Source organism: Heptranchias perlo, chromosome 1 (assembly GCF_035084215.1).
Source record: "Heptranchias perlo isolate sHepPer1 chromosome 1, sHepPer1.hap1, whole genome shotgun sequence".
Lineage (NCBI taxonomy): Eukaryota > Metazoa > Chordata > Chondrichthyes > Hexanchiformes > Hexanchidae > Heptranchias > Heptranchias perlo.
In genome coordinates, this window is record NC_090325.1 from 184812569 (window position 1) to 184835618 (window position 23050).

At 44.0% G+C, this 23050-nt stretch overlaps 1 protein-coding gene across 1 annotated transcript in view; it reads left to right on the top strand.

Annotated features, from left to right (window-relative positions):
• LOC137329115 (chondroitin sulfate N-acetylgalactosaminyltransferase 1-like) overlaps positions 1-23050 on the top strand; it is a 106978-nt gene that overhangs the window by 37464 nt on the left and 46464 nt on the right. The window contains exon 3 of the mRNA XM_067994392.1: positions 5282-6069. Within this exon, the coding sequence (XP_067850493.1) occupies positions 5427-6069 (643 nt within the window). The 5' untranslated portion in view covers positions 5282-5426. The remainder of the gene's footprint in view (positions 1-5281; positions 6070-23050) is intronic.

Sequence of the window (23050 nt, forward strand, 5' to 3'; positions counted from 1 at the left end):
CTGAGAGGGCAGATGGGGCTTCGGTTTAAAGCCTCATCTGAAAGACGGCCCCTCTGATAGTGCAGCACTCCTTCAGTACTGCACTGAAGAGTCAGCCTAGATTATGTGCTCAAGTTTCTTGAGTGGGACTTGGAACCACACACCTTCTGACTCAGAGGCGAGAATGCTACCCACTGAGCCAAAGCTGACACTAATATTTCATGTTAACTTTTTAAAAAAACTTTTTTATGCACGTATTTATGGAGACGTTTGTTAGTTGCTTCACTGATTCTGAGATGTGCCCGTTCTGTTCATGTTTAGTCTGGAATTAACTAATGTACAGAAATATTGTGGAGGAGATGTTGTTATAGAAATTATAGTGGGGCTGAGGAGATATATATTAGGAAGAAGAAAGGTTTCACTTGAGGCACTATTTTCCTTTTGTTACCTAATGAAGGTACAGACCAGGGAGCAGAGCGAATGTGCTTGCATGTGGTGTTCTGTAATTGCTATGATAGGCACAGTAGGTGCTCGTGAGAAGTAGTGCAGCTGAAAAATAAATCCACATGTGGTTGATAGTGAGGAGGAAAGCTGTAGACTGCAGGAAGATATCAATGGACTGGTCAGATGGACAGAAAAGTGGCAAATGGAATTCAATCCGGAGAAGTGTGAGGTAATGCATTTGGGGAGGGCAAACAAGGCAAGGGAATACATAATAATAATAAAGGGAATACATAATAAATGGGAGGATGCTGAGAAGTGCAGAGGAACAGAGGAACCTTGGAGTGCATGTCCACAGTTCCCTGAAGGTAGCAAGACAGGTAGATAAGGTGGTTAAGGAGGCTTACGGGATACTTTCCTTTATTAGCCGAGTCATAGAATATAAGATCTGTATAAAACACTAGTTAGGTCACAGCTGGAGTACTGCGTACAGTTCTGGTCACCACATTACAGGAAAGATATGATTGCACTGGAGAGGGTACAGAGGAGATTTATGAGGATGTTGCCAGGACTGGAGAATTTTAGCTATGAGGAAAGATTGGATAGGCTGGGGTTGTTTTCTTTGGAGCAGAGGAGGCTGAGGGGAGATTTAATTGAGGTGTATAAAATTATAAGGGGCCTAAGATAGAGTGGATAGGAAGGACCTATTTCCCTTAGCAGAGAGGTCAATAACCAGAGGGCATAGATTTAAATTAATTAGTAGAAGGATTAGAGGGGATTTGAGGAGAAATTTTTTCACCCAGAGGGTGTTGGGGGTCTGGAACTCTGCCTAAAAGGATGGTAGAGGCAGAAACCCTCATCGCATTTAAGAAGTACTTGGATATGCACTTGAAGTGCCGTAACCTACAAGGCTATGGACCAAGAGCTGGAAAGTGGGATTAGGCTGGATAGCTTTTTTTCGGCTGGCACAGACACAATGGGCTGAATGGCCTCCAGTGCCGTAAATTTCTATGATTCCAAGTGGGTCACTTATAATAAGTCTATTCTTAGTTCAGAGTTTTTTATTTGAAATTATTGGATAGTTCAATTTTCTTAGCGCAAAAAATAAATGAGAAGTGAGTAAACTGTATCGAAAGTCTACGATTTGGCATGCAAGTGTCGGACTTCCTGTAAATTTTGCACTTCCCATAAATGTAGCACTTTCTGTAAGTGTCGAACTTGCAATGTCACACTTCAGGTGTCACCTCCCAGTTTAGCATGTCCTCTAACACACCATGAGTAACCTCACAAGAGATCGGCTAGTATGTTATAACAAATATCATGCCTTGTGCATATTATAAATAATTGCTGCTTTGTGCATGTTCCATTACAAATAATTCCTGAAGGAAGGAAGATAATGAAATGAAACAATTACAGAACAACACAGTGCGTAGGTGTATAATTTAAATAACTGCGGACATCAATGTAAGTGGATGAGAAAATAGCTGCTGCTGTTAATTTTTTGAAATTGTCTCATGTAATGAAAATTTTTAATTGTGGGACTTTAATATTTTTGAATACACATTGGTCTGTTTTTCCAATATGTTTTGATCATTTGCTTATTGCTGAGAATTTTGAGTTATTTATCATTTTCTTTTAAAATTCTTGAGTTGCCCGATGCAGTGACAAAGGCTCCTTAAATCACAATGGCCCCGATGTTTACGGGGAGGATGTGTGGGAGGCCAAAAATGGCTGAAGAAACCCAGCAAGGCTGGGGATGCAGAGGTCCTGCTGAATTTAATGGCAGGACGTCATTAACATTTTTTTGTTCCATTTCCCGCCTAGCTGCCGGCCAAATGGACAGAAGGGAACATCAGCGGCAGGAGGCCGCAGCCGAGACCCTTGGGGACGGTCCACGACAATCGGGAGGGGGAAGAGAGGTCATGATCGGGAAGGGGAGAGAGGCGGCCAAGTGGGAGGGGGGAGAGAGGCGACAATCGGGGGTGGGGGGGAGAGAGGCAGTAATCAGGAGGGAGTAGAGAAGCTGGCAGTTGGGAATTGGGGAAGAGAGACGGCAAACGGGAGGGGAGAGAGGGGTTGGCAATCAGGAGGGGGGAGAGGGGCAGCAATCGGGAATGGGAGAAGAGAGGCGGCAATCAGGAGGGGAGAGAGAAGTTGGCAATCGGGAGGGCTGCTGAGGTGGGGGGGGGAAGCTGTCAATTAGGGCTGGAGGAGGCCGAAGGCTTCCTTGAGGGGCCTGGGGGGGAGCACTCCTGCTCCTCCTGGCATGCTAGGAGTATTGAAAAGGGTGCTTGCCTCCTCCCTTTCACTGCCAAGTTTCCCGACCCCTGGGAAATTCGTGTAGCAAGTCAATTTTAAATCAGGCTCCCAATTGCACTGTGGGAGTCCGATTTAAATATGTTAATTAACCGTTCCGCCTCTCCACAGCGGGACACTCGGACATCCTGATATCTGCCGCTGTAAAAAAGAAAGGCGGCGGACATGTGCACGGCATGTTAGGGGCTTATTCCCCGTATTTAACTCTTTAATTCCCCCCCCCCTCCCGACCCTCTCTTGCCACTCGTGGGGTAGGGTTAATATCGTGGTCAGTGTTGCTGACGAATTTTGAAAACTTTTTGCCAAACAGTGCATGATGATTTATCACTAAAGAATGGCCCTCTCTGTACATGACTGAAAACAACTGCGAACTTAGTCCTAAATTCTCCCTCAGATTTTCTCCCTTATTCCGTTGTCCAGTGGAAGTGTGGAAGGGTTCCAAAAGACCACTTCTGAACCTGAAAACAAACATTGGTCAGCCATTCTGCAATGGGGGACAGTCACAGTCAAGACAAATTCCCATATGAAGATAGGTCCTCTATCAGCCAGGGGTATGGAGCAGGGGCCTTGTCCAATTTCCCAATATCTCCCTCTCCCAGTTCTAGGCTGCAGAAACTGAGGTCAGTTATAGTGGCCCAGGAAATGTGATGGGCCTTCTGGAACCTCGTTCTGCCCCTAATGTGGTTCCCCCCGTGTCAGAGGAGGCATGACTGGGGGTGGGGGAGGGGCAGGGATTTTGGGCTGAGCTGTGGTTGGATACGAGCTGCATCAGAGATACGTATATCATGCAAATGGATCCCTTGTCGGATTTGCCTGCTCTGCCCTCATCTCGTCCAAAGGAAATGTGTGCAGATCCTCTGACATTAGGAAGGAGTCTTCACACAAAGGGTAGTGGAAATCAGGAACTCGCTCTCCCAAAGGCGATGGATGCTGGGGATCAATTAAAATTTTCAAACATGAGACCGATAGATTTTTATTAGGTAAGGGCATCGAGGGATATGGAATATGGCCAGGTAAATGGAATCAAAATACAGATCAGCCACAATCTAATTGAATGGTGGAACAGGTTTGAGGGGCCGAATGGCCTACTCCTAAAATCTGCACATTTTATTCATTACAACTTTTGCCAAGATTAGAAACCCAAATTTTGAGGGAAACAACAGGAGCCATTACTTGGATCAGCCTGTAGCAGTTCACTGCTGCGTCACTGACCTTTGGCCTCTCAACACCATGGATGTTTAGACCAGCCTGATGGTTCTTTGCAGCTTCAGCCAGGGTGAATTGGCAGAATAATTCTAGGATGTTGCATACTGCACAGTATCCTCCAATGAAATAAGCATACATGTGCTTGCCAAAGAACAACTGCAAGAAAACAGGCCCCAGGAAGAGGATGGGGGAGAGGGAGAGGTGGGGAGGGGGGACATGATAGCCCTGCAACATATCAACCAGTGCTTGGTGGCACAGGTGCAATGAACGCTCAATGGCGACCTGTTCACAGTGACCCAAATGCTGGGTCATTTAATGTTGACAGAGTCACCAGGTCAGTCAGCTCCTTTTGACATTAAAAACTTTAAAAAAAAATCTCAGACCATTAGGTTTCCTTAGAACGTTTTAAAATTTGCCCTTGCAAATATTTGGAGTTATACTGCAGCCGGTATGAAGCTGGGAGTGGTGTCAGGATAGTTCCTCCTGGTGCTATTGAGGTGTGGAATGAGCGGACTAACTGGCTAAAGAGAAAATAGAACTACCTGTACAAAGGTTTGCAGAGGAAAATACACTCGTTTTTGTTGATAGGTGGTTCCTAAGTACTGCAGGCAACACTTCTCAACATGTCTGAAGGTTACAAAATCAGAACCTGAGCACAGTGTCGCCCACACTGAGGACATTTCAGTCCCGTTCATCTTAATCCTCTATAGCTGTTCCCACATCCATTACCCAGATAAACGCATTAGAAAGATCAAACCGAGAAAAGTACCTGACATGAAGGCTTTAAAAAAAACCCTCAGCAATCATTTACACAACTTTAATACACAGCTTTAACCTTGTCTCTTCAGGCCTGCTGTATGTATGGGAAGCTTTATCTTGGTTATATTACTCCTCTTTCTTAATGATTAGCTATTATATATTATAACACTTTGAGCTCCATGTGACATCCAGCGCAGATTCACCAGAATGATACCGGGGCATGAATTATGAGGACAGCTTGCATAAACTTGGTTTGCGTTCCTCTGAGTTTCGAAGGTTGAGGGGTGAACTAATCGAGGTGTTTAAAATGATAAAGGGATTTGATAGGGTAGATACAGAGAAACTATTTCCTTTGCTGGGGGAATGGGGTGGAGTTTATAAAGTAGGAGGATTTCAAAATCAATTATTCTGGGGCACAATGAGCCAGTAAGAAGTTAGTACTCGTTAAAGTTCTGGTGGATATATGATGTAAAAAATGCACTGTTTTTTAGAGAAGAGAATAGAATGCATTGTTTTCTAATGGAGGAAATGTTTGATTTGTGCTGTAGGTGCTGATTAGTTTCTGTGTTTGTCCTTCCAGCTTGTCATCCGGTGCCTGTCAGAAGACAACCCCAATCTGAAATGAGAAGATTTACAAGGTCGGAACCATTTGGTTCAGAGACTGATGGTGTTGCTGGCGAATCATTCTGGACTGATTAACTGGAGTGGAACTCCAGAAAGACCAGATGTGGGTAAGAATGATGCGAAGAGGAATGCCAACCTGGATTTGGCGGCTAGCTATGGTATTGGTCCTCCTGTGCTGCATAGTTTCCTTGTTGTACATGTTGGCATGCACTCCGAAAGTGGAAGATGGCCAGCCCATATTGCCTCGGGTCAATGGCCCAACTGGAAAGGACAACTTTCAAGTATTACTCGAGGAGCGTGAGGAGCAACACCGTAATTATATCAACAGTTTAAAGAAACAAATTGCACAACTGAAGGAGGAACTGCAGGAGAGGAGTGAGCAGCTCAAAGCTGTACAGGATCGTTATGGTGACTCACTGGGAGCTAATTTTGACCGGAGCAGTCCGGAGAAAACTCAAGCAGATCTGCTAGAATTTCTGCACTCTCAGATAGACAAAGCAGAGGTCCATTCTGCCGTCAAATTGCCAACGGAATATGCAGTGATACCATTCGAGAGCTTCACTCTGCAAAAGGTGTACCAGCTGGAAATGGGCCTGACGCGGCACCCTGAGGAGAAACCAGTCCGAAAGGACAAACGGGATGAATTGGTGGAAGCTATTGAGTTTGCATTAGAAATTTTGAACACCCCTGAAGATGAAGGAGCAACAAACCATCGCATGCATGCTGCTGCTGACTTTGTTGAAGGTCAGTTTGTAATACTTGAAATTCTACCAAACAGTTGATTTTCTCTTTAAGATTGCAGGGTCCAAGGGACTCTGAGGTACAATGGGATATATAGCGCATTGTCCTTCCAACTCATGGACCTGGGTTCGAATCCACCCAGACGGATGGGATGAAAATCTCCTCTTTCTGTTGGTTTTAAGGATCCTTTGTGATATGAATTTAGGTAGTCTTGATCTAGTTCTTAGTGGTTTGTTGGCCCACAGCATAAAACTGCTCGTAATTTGGTATTAAACTGGAAATCTCCATCATAAAAGACTTCAATAATTTCGGAAATGGAGATGTCACTTTTATGTAGTAATAGATGCTTTTCTGAAGTTGAGACATTTTTGGGTAGAGTAGAGGGAGCTTTATTATGTGTTTGACTTGAGAGTGCTTGATGCTGAATTAGGAAAATATTTCATATCATAACAGTAACATAACTTGTTAACACATTAAAAACACAGTATCCATTTCTGTAGAGTCTTTTACAGGCTTGTACTGTGTATAAGTGTTTCACTTGCTTCCAGTCATGCATCGGCCATCATACTTAGGATGCCACACTTTGGCGCATGGCGCATTATTATATATGCTGCACGACAGCATCACCATTGGTGAGAGAGTGTAATTACAGTGTGACAAATTTACATAGGGAGTTACCATTATAAATGCAGACATGGGAATTTATGATGGGAATAAATAAAAATAAGGACAAAATGTATGACTTTAAAAAGGTGACTGAATTACATCTGTATATCCTGGTCAAATTATTCCTAGCTCTCTAACCCTGCTTTACCTGAAGAATACACTTTATCTTGATTACCCATATGCAACACCTTGAGAAATATATGTGTGTGTTCTGGTTTGCATCTAATGCACTTGTTGCACGTAAATATTTCTGTGTCACTCTTAAATTGACTCAAATTTCACGTTCATAAATCCCAACTAAACAAGTAGGAAATGTATTAATCAAAAGTGGTGCAAAATGGGAATTAAAACTACCAATCAAGCATTGCTAAGGACATATGAAAACTACCAATTACAATCAGGAGCAGGTAAACGCTACCCATAACACAACAGCAAGGAGAAAAACCAAAACCAATCAAATATATTTTTTGAAAATCCGTTCAGGTGCCATCTTGTTTTCTCGGTAAAAGTTGCTGCCTTTGTCCTCGAAATAAGGTTTCTAAATTAATAAAGTTTTATAAATCTTCGGTCTTATTAAAAAATAAGGAGATTTAGCAGCTACAATAAAGCAACAGAGATTTAGGGTGGATTCTTCTATTTGTTTTAGGAGCTGGGACTGTCTGAGAATTCTCCGAAGAGGCGCTATTGCCCTTTGAAGTAATTTAAATTCATTGTTCCCTTTGGCACTTAATAATTTACTCCTTTATTTTAGTGGATAAATGAGCTGTAATTTTTATCTGCCAATTAGTACATTTTGGAATGAGAAAAAAACACACTACTGAAAATGTTCATCTTAACAGCACTTACTTAAAGGTTATGCCCAGTAAGATAGCATCAGCTGCGTTGTACATTACCAATTGCTAATTCAAAGGTCAATGCAGCAAATCTTTTCCAAAGAGACTCTTACTGCCTTAATATATTCGCTGATGAATTACGCTCCAAATTAGAGTACACTTCTGTCACTCTTGAGTGCTTTTTCAATATTGGAAATAGCCCCGAGATTGGCCAGAAGATGGATGGAGATTGGATACAGAGCCCTTCCCTTTACCTTGGCTAATCATAAATGTTTTCAGTTTAGGATAACGAGCAAGATGGGTTAATGTTCAATATTTCAGGCCCCTTCAGATAAAATGCCGGCAAACAAGATGTACAAAAAAAATAGGAAAAGGATTACAGTAGTTGATAGTCTCTGGAGTGAACATGTAGGGTTCTAACATACTGAGCAGATGAGATAGCACCGTAATCCACAGGAGTGAAACTGAAATGGTGCAGCTACATCATCCCAAACCTCGAGAGGATTTCCTGCTTTACAGCACACTCCAGAGTATGTTCTGTATAATCAATCTACAGCTATCTCTATAATATATTAAAAGTATTTCATATGGCACACACATTTTGTAAATGTAGCCTTTACTTCCTGCAAGATTATTCTGTCCCACCTTGTAACCCTTCTGTCGCTCTTAATCATAGTCAAATTTATTATAATCAGCCCAAGTTTATTCTAACTAGGCAAATTTGTTCTGCCATATCTGATTGTGTCATTCTCCCCGTGTGATTGACTCCTTGCCCTTCTCCTCCCAACTCTGACCTTTACATTCCAAGAGTTGCAGCAGACCTTGGAGAAGTTCAAATAATCTAAAAGAATGAAGCAGCTCTGAGCCAGGTATAAATGTTGAAACTTCTTAAATAATGGATTCTTCCAATTAGGATTATTTACACTTTGTATGAACTGCACTCGCTCTTTCTTATAGATTCAAAACATTATTAAAATGCTGCATGTTCCAGCTTCTTTTCTTCAAGAACATATTGGTTACATGATGTCTCCCAGCAACTTAATCGACCTGTCAATCAAACAGGGCCAGGTTAAAATCATACAATGTTACAGGATAGAAGGTGCCCATTGTGCCTGTACCCAGCTATACAATTAGTGCCACTGCCCTGGGGTCTTGCCCTGTAGCCCTGCAGTTTTTTTCCTTTTCAAGTGCTGCAAGGTTCTCATCTGCAAACAAAGATTGATATCTAAGTGGACCCATCATTCATTTCAAGAATGCAGAGGAATTGCATTTTCTGGTGTTCGAGAACACCATCCTACCTTCTATTGTTTGGATACAATATCCTTTTCTTGTACAAACTCTCTGACTTACAGCGAGCAGCACAATGCGAGATTCACTAGCAATAATATTAAATATGGTATGTAGTTTTGTCACATTTCATGTGTCACATTTCCACTGTCACACCTTGTGTACAAATTTTGTATTTTTGTATATCCAAATTTCTAGTTGGCTGGTTGATACGTAAACTTGTTCCAGTGTAATGCACATTATTTCTAGCTGATTGTCTGTTATGCAGCGCCAAACTAGGCATAAATGTGGGAAAGTTGGTCCTTTTTGTTAACGTTTATTTTAACTTTGTTACTGTCTGCTTCAACTTTTGACCTGTGGTATCAGGGCTGAGGAGTTGAGCCGGGGTCAGTCACATGGCAAAGAATGACCCCATCAGATATGGCAGAATAAATTTGGGCCTATGCAAATTTATTAATTGTGACATGATTTTACTAATTGTAATTTGGTCATATACTTCACGTGTAGCAAGGAGAGGGCGAGCCAAACAATTCATTCAAAAAAAACCTTTAATGAGAAAAATTGTCTCGGCCATTTTTGACTCTCTGCCTGGCAAATACTAATGACATAAGGCCAGATTTTAACCCTGCCCATCCGATAAGAATGGGGCGGGTGGTTAAAATGGCGGCTATGCACTTTCCAGAGCGTTCCCGACACGCTCCTGTCCGCCGCCATTTTAACTGGGTGGTTTTTGGGTTCAGGAAAGGCGCCCGCCACAGGCAGGTGGGGGGAGGGGGCCACATGAATATATTAAAGTCAGGATCCTTTGACGCAATTAGGACCAAGACACGATTTGAACTGGAGATCGCACGGATCACGCATAGAGCAGGACCCGCCAGTGAAACCTGGCAGCATACAGGAGCGGGGTCACAAAAGACCATGGAAGATCAGTCATTTTAATATTTTTTTTCTGGTTTACTTGTTGGCCGGGAGGGTTAGTGGAGGGAGTGGACAGATTGTTTGCTCAACTGGTCCTAAAAAAAAAAGGCAAAATGCATCTAAAAGGAGGGAAGAAGGCAGCAGTGACAGCCTGGGAATTTCTATCAAATGACTGCTCGAGAGTGGCCTTGGAGCCATAGTTAGTGGTTGGAGGAAGAATTGAGGAGAATAGAAATGGCAGGACCAGTTTTCACTACAAAAGGGCATCTGTGCCCTTTTCATGTCCAGAGTAGTATTGGTAACAGCTGTGGAGAATGTTTTTGGTCCAGGTATCAGTGCCTTCCTCTGGTGGGAGGGTCCAGAACAAGGCGGCATAACCTTAAAATTAGAGCTAGGCCATTCGGGGGGTGATGTCAGAAAGCACTTACTTCACACAAAGGGTAGTGGAAATCTGGAACTCTCTCCCCCAAGTAGCTGTTAAGGCTGCGAGTCAATCGAAAATTTCACTACTGAGATTGATAAATTTTTGTTAGGCAAGGGTATTAAGGGTTATGGAACCAAGGCGGGTAGATGGAGTTAAGATACAGATAAGCCATGATCTAATTGAATGGCAGAACAGGCTCGAGGGGCTGAATGGCCTACTCCTGTTCCTATGTTCCTGGTTACAAAAGCAGCAATTTAGATCTAAAAAAGAAGTGGAGCTCCCGACTCCCCCCAAATCCTCCTTTGCTTTGCAGTGCCCTAGAAGAATAAGCATTCTCTGGCCAAATGTGGGGACTAGCAGCCTCCAACCCTCGGCCAACGCTGCTCTTGAATCAGCCGACAGGAAGTTCATGACATCTGCTCACTATCTCCCTCTGATGGCACCACTAAGTCCAAGAACCAACCATGTGAGAAAATCGCAGGTATATGAAGCCGGTTCCTACCAGCTCATGGCACAGTGCCACCACACCAGCAGAATGAAGCCATTTCACTTGAGTGTCTATTTTTGTTCTACTTAGCACAGACACTTCAGTTAGAAGTCAAAGCTTCATAACAGCTAGGCTGTATGTAGGGCACTGACTGAATGCTTTTACTTGAATAACTCATTGTGCAGCCTGTGCCAATATTCTCTTCAGCTGATATTGATCGACAAAGATTAAAGCTAGGGAGAACTTATGCATCGTTCAATAAACTAACTGTTTTGCCAGTACTGCCCAGAGGTTTTAGGTTCTGCTCTCCCACTGATATTTAACAAACACTCTTATAATCATAGCATCTTACAGCACAGAAGGAGGCCATTCAGCCCAACGTGCCTGTGCCCGCTGTTTGAAAGAGGTATCCAACTAGTCCTATTCCCCTGCTCTTTCCCCATAGTCCTGCAAATTCTTCTTTTTCAAGTGACTATGCAATTCCCTTTTGAAAGTTACTATTGAATTTGAAATGGTTCTGTAAAAGAGGGGATATTAATGAGAAGACTTCCTCTTAAGCTGATCATTTTTATAATCCAATTGCTGCTATTGAGCAAACACTGTTAAGGGAAATAAATTGTTCTCTTTTAGCCGTGTTACACGATTGGAGTTAAGGATAAAGGTCGTATTATCTACTTCAAGAGCGATGTGGAGAATGTGATGATAGGATGATTGTAAACAATTTTACAACACCAAGTTATAGTCCAGCAATTTTATTTTAAATTCACAAGCTTTCGGAGATTTTCTCCTTCCTCAGGCAAATGTTTCAAGAGCTCCTTGAAGCCTACGCATTTATACATATTGAACAATACATGGTGTTTACAGATTGCCCCTGCAACTGCCCGTTGCCAAGGCAATCACCGTGTTCAGACAGAGAGGTGTCACCTGCAGAACCCCCTCTCTGTCTGAACACGGTGATTGCCTTGGCAACGGGCAGTTGCAGGGGCAATCTGTAAACACCATGTATTGTTCAATATGTATAAATGCGTAGGCTTCAAGGAGCTCTTGAAACATTTGCCTGAGGAAGGAGAAAATCTCCGAAAGCTTGTGAATTTAAAATAAAATTGCTGGACTATAACTTGGTGTTGTAAAATTGTTTACAATTGTCAACCCCAGTCCATCACCGGCATCTCCACATGATGATAGGATGGGCATAGATGCACCATTGATATATTGATAACATCATTGTAATGTAAATGTACCTGGAGAGAGTGCAGTCATTTATTACATTACCACACTCTCTTCAGGTGCAGACACCAGAACAGCCTTGAGGAAATTTGGGTGCAGTGCTGTTCAGGAGCAGAATGGGAGAAAAGGATTTGTGCCAATTTTGCCTCATGTCATCAGGCGTTTGGGAGCTGGGCTGAAGAAAATTGACCCCACGCAGAGTTATGTAATGGCAGAAAACTGTGTGCAATTATGTGAGTCTAGACAGTGAGCATGGGTGTAGACTATTCAACCACAGAAGGGTAGAGGAGAGACTGGACATCACAAGCCAAGCCTGGCCATGACCTTACCTAATGTCCACAGATATGCACTTCCAGCAGGGGTTAGCAGGAGCAGGAACCCTAGACGCTCCCTAAGAAGTGCCACTACTGCTCCCCCAGCTGAGATCAGTTCACAAGTTTAATGAAAATGGCACGGTTTCCTTTCCCATCAAGTATGCTGTATAAAAAGTGCCTTTTTTTATTACATTCCTCTCCCTATGAGAAACCTTTTGTACTGTTCCCAAAGACAGCCTTCGAGACTGAGAGCGTCTCGTGTAGTTGGACCTGGTGTGAACCTTTCTCTCTATTTTCATTGGCAGTGCTTGTATTTCTAGGACAGGCTGTTGAACACTGAGAGTTTCAGGAATCCACCAAATACGTCTCAAGTTATGTTAATTGACACGATTTGAACAGTAATCACTCCCTCCCCTCCACCCACCCCCTCTCCTTTTGAGGTAATTGACTCTTTTAGAGATTTTTTAAAATCAGCTTCCTTGGTTCCAAGACCGTTCAGTGAGCTTACCGCAGTTCGCACATTCCTGCCAATGTCTTTCAAGTGAAAACGCCCGAAAAGGATGACGTTTCTCATGTTCATTTTAGTAAAAAGGTCAGGATGAATGCAAAATGGGGTTTCACCCCAGCATGTCTAATGATTCGTTATGAAGACAGAAGCCCCCGCGGTTGCTGGAGACGATCCAAAGCCACCTTGGGGACTATTACGAAAGCTGTTTAAAGACATCCTACAGAGAAGGAGCTTACACTGTTCCTATTCAATGTTTGGGGGATAGGGTCCGGATTTCACGACCGACCAGAAGCCATGTTAGCAGGTGATCCACTCGACTTGGAGCTAGCCTGGGGCTGAATCCTGCCCTTGTTCTGCTTCACCACAGCAAAGCTGTAGGAATCCAGAAGACAAATACCTGCTTCAATCCATTTATGCAGCCACAGCAGACGAATGAAGAATGTCCATATTATCTATGTGTCATATTGCTTCAAATACACAGGCAACATATTTGCAATTATCACTCCTTATTTTAAAAGTATTACCTTGCACAGATGCACCATACTCCCTAAAATATTAGAGGTCAGTATTGTGGATGGTAAGTCTCTCGTGATATTGACAGAATTTTACATACATACTGACTGGACCAGAAAACTCTCTCATGTACTCTACAATTGGATTAGTTCTGTGATCTCTTCCCCACATCCCTCCCCTCCGCCTTAATCAAGGGTGACAGCATGAATGGTGCTTCGAACAAGGTCAAAGCTTTCACCTTGATGATTTGATAATGGCCAGTTAACCGTTTCCTCTGTGACCTAACAGACAGCCCTCTTTCTAGATGAAGCCTTAGGAAAACTCATTCTATCTTCCCAGAGTATCTGTCCATTGCGTTTGGCATAGAGGTTCTTATTCAGATGGTCCAAGTGAACTGACAGTCATTTTTCTGGGAGTTCCATGGAGCTGGTCACAACGCAAGCATGGCTCTAAACTTAGGACCTAAGCTCTGGAATCCTTCCCTAAACCTCTTTGACTCTGCACACCTCTCTCTCCTCCTTTAAGACACCCCTTAAAACCTGCTGCTTCGACCAAGCTTTTGGTCACCTGTCCTAACATCTTTGGTTTGGTGTCAATTTATGTCTGATTACGCTCCTATGAAGTGCCTTGGGACGTTTTACTACTTTGGAGGCGCTATTTAAATGCAAATTGTTGTTGACCAGACTGAGCGAACTATTTCCTTATAGCCCACTGCACGTGTGCAGACTGTTCCTTGCAATATATTTGTAATTCATCATGAAATACAAATCCAATGCTATTTTTAAAAATTAAACTCACACAGTGCAATATTTTATGCACAAATGGTTGGGTTGTACACCTGAATAGGGTGCATCCTGTCTGTGTATCAAGGTTTGAAAACCCCTCAAGCCCCCACTGAGCCATGCTCTACCTTAAAACATCCTGCTCCAAGAAAATGTTGCAAGGTTTTATCAGAGCCAAGATATTTTTTTAAACAAGTGTTTCTGTCTACGAATTCCATGTGCCGTAAATGTCTGGCGAAAAGTGCGGAGGATCTGGTGAATTCCCAGATCTTGCCCAACCTCCTTCTAAGATGTGCATGAGACTGACAGCATGAGTCACCCCATTCTCTCATTTTCCCTCACATCCATTTATCACCTGAAAGGAAGAAAGACTCACATCGCCTTTCACGGCCTCAGGATGTACCAAAGCACTTTACAGCCACTGAAATACTTTTCGAAGTGTAGTCAATGTCGTAATGTAGGAAACGTGGCAGCCAAGTTCCGCACAGCAAGGTCCCACAAACAGCAATGAGATAATGACCACATAATCTGTTTTAGTGATGTTAGTTGAGGGATAAATATTGGCCAGGACATCGGGGAGAACTCCCCTGCTCTTCTTCGAAATAATGCCATGGGATCGTTCATGTCCACCTCAGAGGGCAGACTGCGCCTCGGTTTAACGTCTCATCTGCAGGATGGCACCTCCAACAGTGCAGCACTCCCTCAGTACTGCATTGGAGTGTCAGCCTAGATTTTATGCTTAGGTCTCTGGAGTGATTATGTTACTGGACTTCCTGGAAGTCTAGTGTACTGTTCATGTGAAAAAATTCTTCCTGACCTCAAGTCCTAAATCGAAGTTTCACAGTTTGAACTTTCTAGAATCCAGGCTTACTTTGAAGTAACGCCGCAGATTCACTTTAGAGTATTTAATATATTGGGCACTTCTATAAAGTCCCTCTTGGCCACCTTCTATCAAGTCCAAACATCTCTAGTTTCAGTATTCTTCGCTCGCTTTTCTGTCCTCAGACACTGGGACTTTCACCAAACCAGTTGTGAAATATAATCTTGATTTTATCGTGATGATTCGTGGCCAGAAACAAAAAAAAAGAGGAATTTGTTGAAAGTATTGTACAGCTTTTTAAATCCTATCTAATTTTAACAATTTTTTTTTAAACGGGCCTTTTAAATGTGAATACAAGGACCTGTTGTCCCTTAGTTTTGGGCCAGATTATTTCAGCTCCAGCAAAAGAAGGAGCTGAACCATGTCTGGTTTTGATGAGATCTTATGCGAAGGAAATGTCAACCAAATAATGTTAATCTGCTAAATATTGGTTGGCTTTTCCTTCCCAAGTTGCTGAGCATTAAATTCCCAGTGGCCACGTGTCTGGAGATGACAGATTGGGTACACATGGACAGTTTCATTTGCCTCATTCTATTTGGCACCTCTAAAACTGCAAAGCTGAAACTTTCAGGATGATGAAGCTGTGCGCACAGATTGCAACTAAGAGCGGAGGGCTCAGTCGGTGAACGCAAAACCCTGCTGCTTCTGGGCAGGTTTCTCAATAGTTTTCTAAGCGAACCTATTTTTTTTTGAGTTGGAAACTCACCCGCTGTTACAGAAATGAGGGCCCCGGGCTATTTTAACTCCCAGGCCTCGTTAACATGCGGCCGGTCCACGGTCGAGAAGCAGAGGAACGTCGCGGGGCCTGGAGGCCGCCCGTCGACATAAGGTAAGCGGCGAGATCGGGTTCCTGCTCCTCCTGGCCCTGCAAAGGAGAGAGAAAAACGTTATCTTTTTTGGCCTCTTTGGGGACTGGTCCTCTTCCGACCAGGTTACGGTGGCGGGAAAGCGGCTTCCCCGCCCAGGCCTGAGTTAAAATTGCAGTCGGGTCCCGATGACATCATGGGGACTTGACAAACAGATGTAAAGAAGGACCCTGCCGTTTTTGGGCAGGTGTCTGTGCCGCCTGCTCATCTGTGCAGGTTAAAATTGCGGAGGGCAGTGATCCTGGCAGCTTTCCGGCGGGTAAGTGACCTGGCCAATTTGAACCGCCCACCCGCCCGGTTTCCATGGGAACGGTAGGGTTAAAATCGCCCCCAATTGTATTAGTTCAAAAATAGCAATTTGGAGACAGTTTACAAAGGGCTTAACAGACAAGCTAGTCAGATGAGAAACCCTTAAAAAAAAACAAATACTTTTCAGAGAGAAATGAGAGATGAGTCCACCATGGCGAACTAACAGAAATCAAAAGCTGCAGGATTTATGTTGACTCTATCGTAGGGCGGGAGCAGGCTTGTGTGGAGCATAAACACCGGCATAGACCAGTTGGGCCGAGTGGCCTGTTTCTGTGCTGCAATTTCTATGTAATTCTATGTACCTAGAGTTGCTCTCTGCCTTCACGTCTCATTGTCAGACCAACACTAAACTCAGGAAAAAGCAGCACGCCTATAACATTTAGCCCCAGGATTCTCCTTTGATCTAAAAGCAGGTTCCTTACAGGTAATTCTCAGCAGTGTATGGTTTGAGGTTTACACCAATCCAACAGGGTAATGAGCTGGCAGTCTATGGCAGGAACCAATCATTCAAATAGTAACAACTGGTAGGACTAGTGTCAGTCATAGACTAGTGATCTAATGGAGGTATATAAAATTGTTAAGGGTGTGGAGAAAATTAATCCAGAATACTACTTTGAAGTAAACTGCAGGAGTTGAACATGGGGACACAGGTTCAAACTAGAAGCCTTAAACTCTCCAGTCCTCTGATTCTGGCTGCTTATGCTTAACCCCTTCCCTTCGCTCCACCATTGGTGGCCATATCTTCACCTATCTAGATCCCTCTGGAATACCCTCCCTAAACTCCACTATCCCTCCACTTCCCTCCTCTTCTTCTACGACACTTCTTTAAAACCCACTTCTTTTCCCTCCAATCTCTTCTTTGGCTCGGCGTCCATTATTTTTGCCCTACGCCTCTGTGACGTGCTTTGGGATTTTTTCTCTGTTCAGTGTACTATATAAATGCAAGTTGTTGTGTCTATGGGCTGGACCCCATGCTCGTTAGTTAATTAGCGTTAATTTGATGGTGGAGCCGAGGAATAAGTAGCTGTTGTGCCATTCTGCCTGGAATTGTACTTCGAGGTGATGCGTGAACGCTGAAACAATGTCAGCATTTTTCAAATGACGCTTCTCAGGAAGATTAGCTTCTTTATAATACTGCTGCAGCAGTATGTTTCAAACCACTCCATCCAAGGACAGGAACTAATTTCAAAGCCGCTGTTGTAATTTCACTGCATAAATTTACTAAGAATACCCTGAACTTTGTGACTCAAATAATATGTAGAAAGGATCAGTGCACAGAGTTGACTTTTGCAGAACATTTGAGCAAGCAGCAACTCGTAATCTCTTTTAAAACCTTTCTGAATTTGTAAAGCAACTGCATTGTGGACGCAAATCAAATCAATGCGAATTTCTCTCCTACGCTCCCTTCTGTACACAGCAACACATTAAACAGGATTGAAGTTAACCACTGACGCAAATTGGCTGACTTCTCAGCAGTGAGGGGTCAACCCGAGTCAATTCAACTACCTCTTACCACTTTAATGCTGTTCCGTCTCCAGCTTCGTGTGAAGCCCTGCTTGTTTTTGTCAGCTCTCTGCCCCCCCCCCCGTATCCATGGAATGGCAGGACGATTTGTGCTTGTGATTCCTCACACGACGCTTTCTGCATCGCGGGCCACGGCAGCGGCGATGGAAATTCATCACGTGCCTCTCCTTGAAACCAACTAAAGAATGACATTGGCCAGCTTCTCACCTGGAGGATGGGCAGATGGATCTAAAGAGGAAAAGTAGCAAGCGGGGGGCAATACATTTAAAAAAAAACACATTCTTGGGATTATGGGCATTGCTGGCAAGGCCGTTATTTATTGCCCATCTCTAGTTGCTCTGAGAAGATAATGCTGGGTTTGTTAGGCCACTTCAGAGGGCTATATTAAGAGTCAACCATATTGGTGTGGGAGACTCTGAGTCGTATATAGGCCAGACTGGGTAAAGGTGGCAGGTTTCTTTCCCTAAGGGACATTAGAGATCCAGTTGGGTTAATTTAATAATAACGCAGCTTCATGGTCACTTTTACTGATAGCGGCTTTTTAATTTCCAGATTTTTAAAAATTGAATTCAAATTGGGATTTGAACTCTAGATTACTAGTCCAGTAACATAACCACGACACTACCATACTCCTATATTGTAAATGAAGCAAGACACAATTCTGAAAATTATAAGTAGTTAGAATATAATGCAAAGGGAAAGTTAAATTTTTCATTAATTTTTGAAGGCTTCTGATTTGAAATTTTTGATCTAGGACCAAAACGCTGAAAAAAACAAACAGCAACCAAGTTCCCATTTAGGTAGCACTGATCGAACGAGTCTTGTTGTAAATATCTAACCTATTTTATCATAGAAATTCTACCATTTTTAAATAGTATATGTGTTTTGTGTGTGCTTTGCGTGTGCGCTGTGTTTGTGCACGTGTGTGCACATGTGTTTGTGTCGGTGTGCGCGTGTAAGTGTGTTATGTGTTTGTGTGCATTGGAATAAAAGCCCTCCCTCCCATATCTTGGAAATGTTAAAAAAAACAAAATTCCTGTGTTGTAAGAGATATTTGTAGTTTTCACATCAAAGGATAGAATTCCCTTTTGTTGGGGTAGTGGGTAAGGGGGGTGGGTGGGGGCAGGATAGTGGTGCAATTCCATCGGATGGAGCCTTAATTTGGGGCAGGACCCAGATCGGCCCGTTTTCTACTCCCTGCAACTTCTCCAAGCAAATTACCCTCTGACGGGGCAGGGCTGGTCTTAGGCCCAACCCATTACATCGCAGACTAGCTTTGGGGTGTGTCTGGTAGCATTGCGCTCAGCTCCGCCCCTGAATATCCCAAATCCCAAGGATGGGCTATTAGGACAGTCCTGTCCGAACGCACTTTTGCCCCCCTGCTGAGACCCAGCACTTTCATAGAATCATAGAAAATAGGAGCAAGAGTAGGCCATTCGGCCCTTCGGACCCGCTCTGCCATTCAAAATGATCATGGCTGATCGTCTAACTCAGTACCCTGTTCCCGCTTTTTCCCCATATCCCTTAAGAAATATATCTATCTCCTTCTTGAATATATTTAATGACTTGGCCTCCACTGCCTTCTGTGGTAGAGAATTCCACAGGTTCACCACCCTCTGAGTGAAGAAATTTCTCCTCATCTTGGTTCTAAATGGCATACCCCGTATCCTGAGACTGTGACCCCTGGTTATAGATTCCCCATCCATCGGGAACATCCTCCCTGCATCTAGTCTGTCTAGTCCTGTTAGAATTTTATATGTTTCAATGAGATCACCTCTCATTCTTCTAAACTCTAGTGAATATAGGCCTAGTCGATCCAATCTCTCCTCATACGTCAGTCCTGCCATCCCAGGAATCAGTCTGGTAAACCTTCGTTGCACTCCCTCCATGGCAAGGACATCCCTCCTCAGATAAGGAGACCAAAACTGCACACAATACTCCAGATGTGGTCTCACCAAGGCCCTGTACAACTGCAGTAAGACATCCCTGCTCCTGTACTCAAATCCTCTTGCAATGAACGCCAACATACCATTCGCCTTCCTAACTGCTGCAACTGAATGCTCGCTTTCAGCGACTGGTGTACAAGGACACCCAGGTCTCGTTGAGTCTCCTCCTCAGCTGACGTTAACCGTGGGGGCGTCAGTATGGACAACGACCTAAGTAATATGTTAGAGGATTAACGCTGCCTTGTTAATGGGATTGCAGAGCATCCTTGGAGCTCTGTATAGTTTACCTTCAGCAGTACTGTCTTAATGAAGGCTGCCTAATTCAGATGGATATTTTCACACACACAGGAGGGTTTGCAAAGATCATGCCTTGCGGCTCCATGTAATTAACTACCTTTGTGCTGTCCTGTAATTTCTAGGGCCTAATTGCATCATCTATCCTCCACCTCTAATAAAACTTCTTTCAGTAACTGCAGTGCAGCTAATGGATAACAAAATCAGCCCCTACAGCTCCAGCTATATTGTCCACAGTGCGACTGATGGGAGATTGACGTATGAGACGTCTCAGGCAATTGCCTTATTAATAATAGTCTATTGATCGGCTCTTCCAACCTCTGCCAACAACTGGCAGTCGCAACTAATGAGATTAGTTCAGATTTTTAAGTTGGTGAATTCTGCGAGTCTGGATGGTTCTAATGCACATTGGAGATATTCTGTTTCTCGGTAGATTAAACCAAACTCGACGTACGATCGAGATGCAGATGGTGAGTGGGGGTGGGGGGAGGAGACATAGAATTCAGCTGCAAACGTCAAGCTGCCATTGCAAGTGCTGGGGTATAATATCAGGCAACATGTACAACGGTGTTTTAAAGCTGCTTCAGAGCTGCTTTTGTGAAACCGCGCAGGAGTTGTACCAGCGACAGAATAGAAATTGAATTAAAGAGAAAAGAAAGACGTGCATTTATATAGCGCCTTTCACGACCTCAGAGCGTTCCACAGCGCTTTACAACCAATGAAGTATTTTTGAAGTGTAGTCACTGTTGTAATGTAGGAAACGCGGCAGCTAATTTGTGCGCAGCAAGATCCCACAAATAGCAATGAGATAATGACCGGATCATTTGGGGTTTTTTTAAGTGATGTTGATTGAGGGCTAAATATTGGCCAGGATCCTGGGGAGAACTCCTCTGCTATTCTTCGAAATAGTGCCTTTGGATCTTTTAGGTCCACCTGAGAGGGCAGACAGGGCCTCAGTTTAACGTCTTATCTGAAAGGCAGCACCTACGGACGCCTACCGAGGGGACTTCGACCCCTAAATCCCTCTGCTCCTCCACAGTTCCAAGTTTCTCACCATTTAGAAAATACTCTGATCTTTCTCAAGTCCAAAGTAGATGACCTCACATTTCCCCACACTGCACTCCATCTGAAGCAGTTTTACCCACTCACTTAATCTATCAATGTCCCTTTGCAACTTTCTGCTCCCATTTACACAATTTTCTGTGCCATCTAACTTAGTGTCATGAGAAAACTTGGATATACAGCTCTGTATTCCTTCATCCAAGTCATTGAAAAATATAAAGTGGGTGATTTTAGGACGTGAATGCGGGTGCGTTGGGGGTCCGAAAATCACGCAAATCCTGTTCGGGTTTGGAAGCCGGCTCCAACCCGCCGGCTTCTGAGTTTCCCAGGGACCCACCTGTGTGCGCGCGGGCGACCCGAAACCGGAAGTCCCGCCGGCAATTAAAGCCGGCGGGATGACGGTTAAAGAGCCAAATGTACCTCATTGAGGTACTTAAGGCATGTTACCTGTGACAGATTAAGGGATCAGAAAGATTTTTAATTCCCTGGGCGGCTTGCCCACCATTTCTGATTCACGCCTTTGAAACCTGTTCCGATGTCCGACATCTCCCGCTCCGATGTCCCCCTCTTCACCCTCCCGATGTCCCCCTCTTCACCCTCCCGATGTCCCCCTCTTCACCCTCCCGATGTCCCCCTCTTCACCCTCCAGATGTCCCCCCAATCTTCCCCCTCTCCCCTCCCCCCCCCTCGATAGAATCATAGAAAATTTACGGCACAGAAGGAGGCCATTCATTCCATCGTGTCCGCACCGGCTGAGAAACGAGCCACCCAGCCTAATCCTACTTTCCCGCTTTTGGTCCGTAGCCCGTAGGTCACGGCTCTTCAGGTGCACATCCAGGTATTTTTTAAATGAGTTGAGGGTTTCTGCCTCTACCACCCTCTCAGACAGTGAGTTCCAGATCCCCACCATCCTCTGGGTGAAAACATTTTTCCTCATTTCCGCTCTAATCCTTCTACCAATCACTTTAAATCTATGCCCCCCTGGTTATTGACCCCTCCGCTAAGGGAAATAGGTCCTTCCTATCCACTCTATCTAGGCCCCTCATAATTTTGTACACCTCAATTAAATCACCCCTCAGCCTCCTCTGTTCCAAGGAAAACAACCCCAGCCTATCCAATCTGTCATCACAGCTAAAATTCTCCGGAACGGAAGACCGGGGTGGGGTGGGGTGGGGGAGGGAATGGAAGATCCGGCACTGGACTGGAAGATCGGAGTGGGGGGGGGGGTGGGGGAGAGGGGAAGATCGGGGGGGTGGGGGTGGTGGGAGAGGGGAACCTATCATTCAGGCTAGCTGCCGGGAGTGAAACCCTGAGAGGACGTTAACCACTATCGATCAACGTGCGATCGCGTCGGAAACGGTAAGTTTGGTTCATGCGGGTTTACCATGCACCCAATCGCCCCGCTCCCCCCACTGCCATCCCGCCTCCCCGCTAATATCGGGGCCAAAGAATCAGGCTGTTTCCCCTGACTGGATAGTCTAGAACCAGAGGTCATTGTCTCAAGGTAAGGGGTCTTTGGAATTCTCTACCCCAAAGGGCTGTGGATGCTCAGTCATTGAGTATATTCAAGACTGAGATCGATGGATATTTGGACACTAAGGCAGTCAAGGGATCTGGGGATAGGTTGAGAAAGAAGATCAGCCAAGATCTTATTGAATGGCGGAGCAGGCTCGAGGGGCCGTATGGCCTACTCCTGCTCCTATTTCTTATGTTCTTATAATGAAAAGCTGAAGCTCCAGTACAGATCCCCGGAGTCGCCACTAGTCACATCCTGCCATTATTATTAGTCCAGGCCTCTGAATTCCATTCATTAACATAACCATTATATTATCCTACCCCCACTGTGATTGCATGTAAGGGTCTCATAATGGGATAAAACACTAATGTATCCTTATCAGTTGTTCCCCATGTGTTTTATACAAATTAAAACAGTCACTCTTCTGAAACAATGTATGAAAAATTGTTCTGTAGCCAGTAGTTTCTATTTGAGATTTACGCACTAGACAGCTTGATTTATCAAACGATATAGTTAGTGGAACAATTTATGCTGCTTATCTGCAGCAAAAGGGATCATTAGCATTTGTTCAGGAGACAGCTAGATCTGTTAACTAAGTAATGTTACAGTGCAGCAATAGTTCACTCCC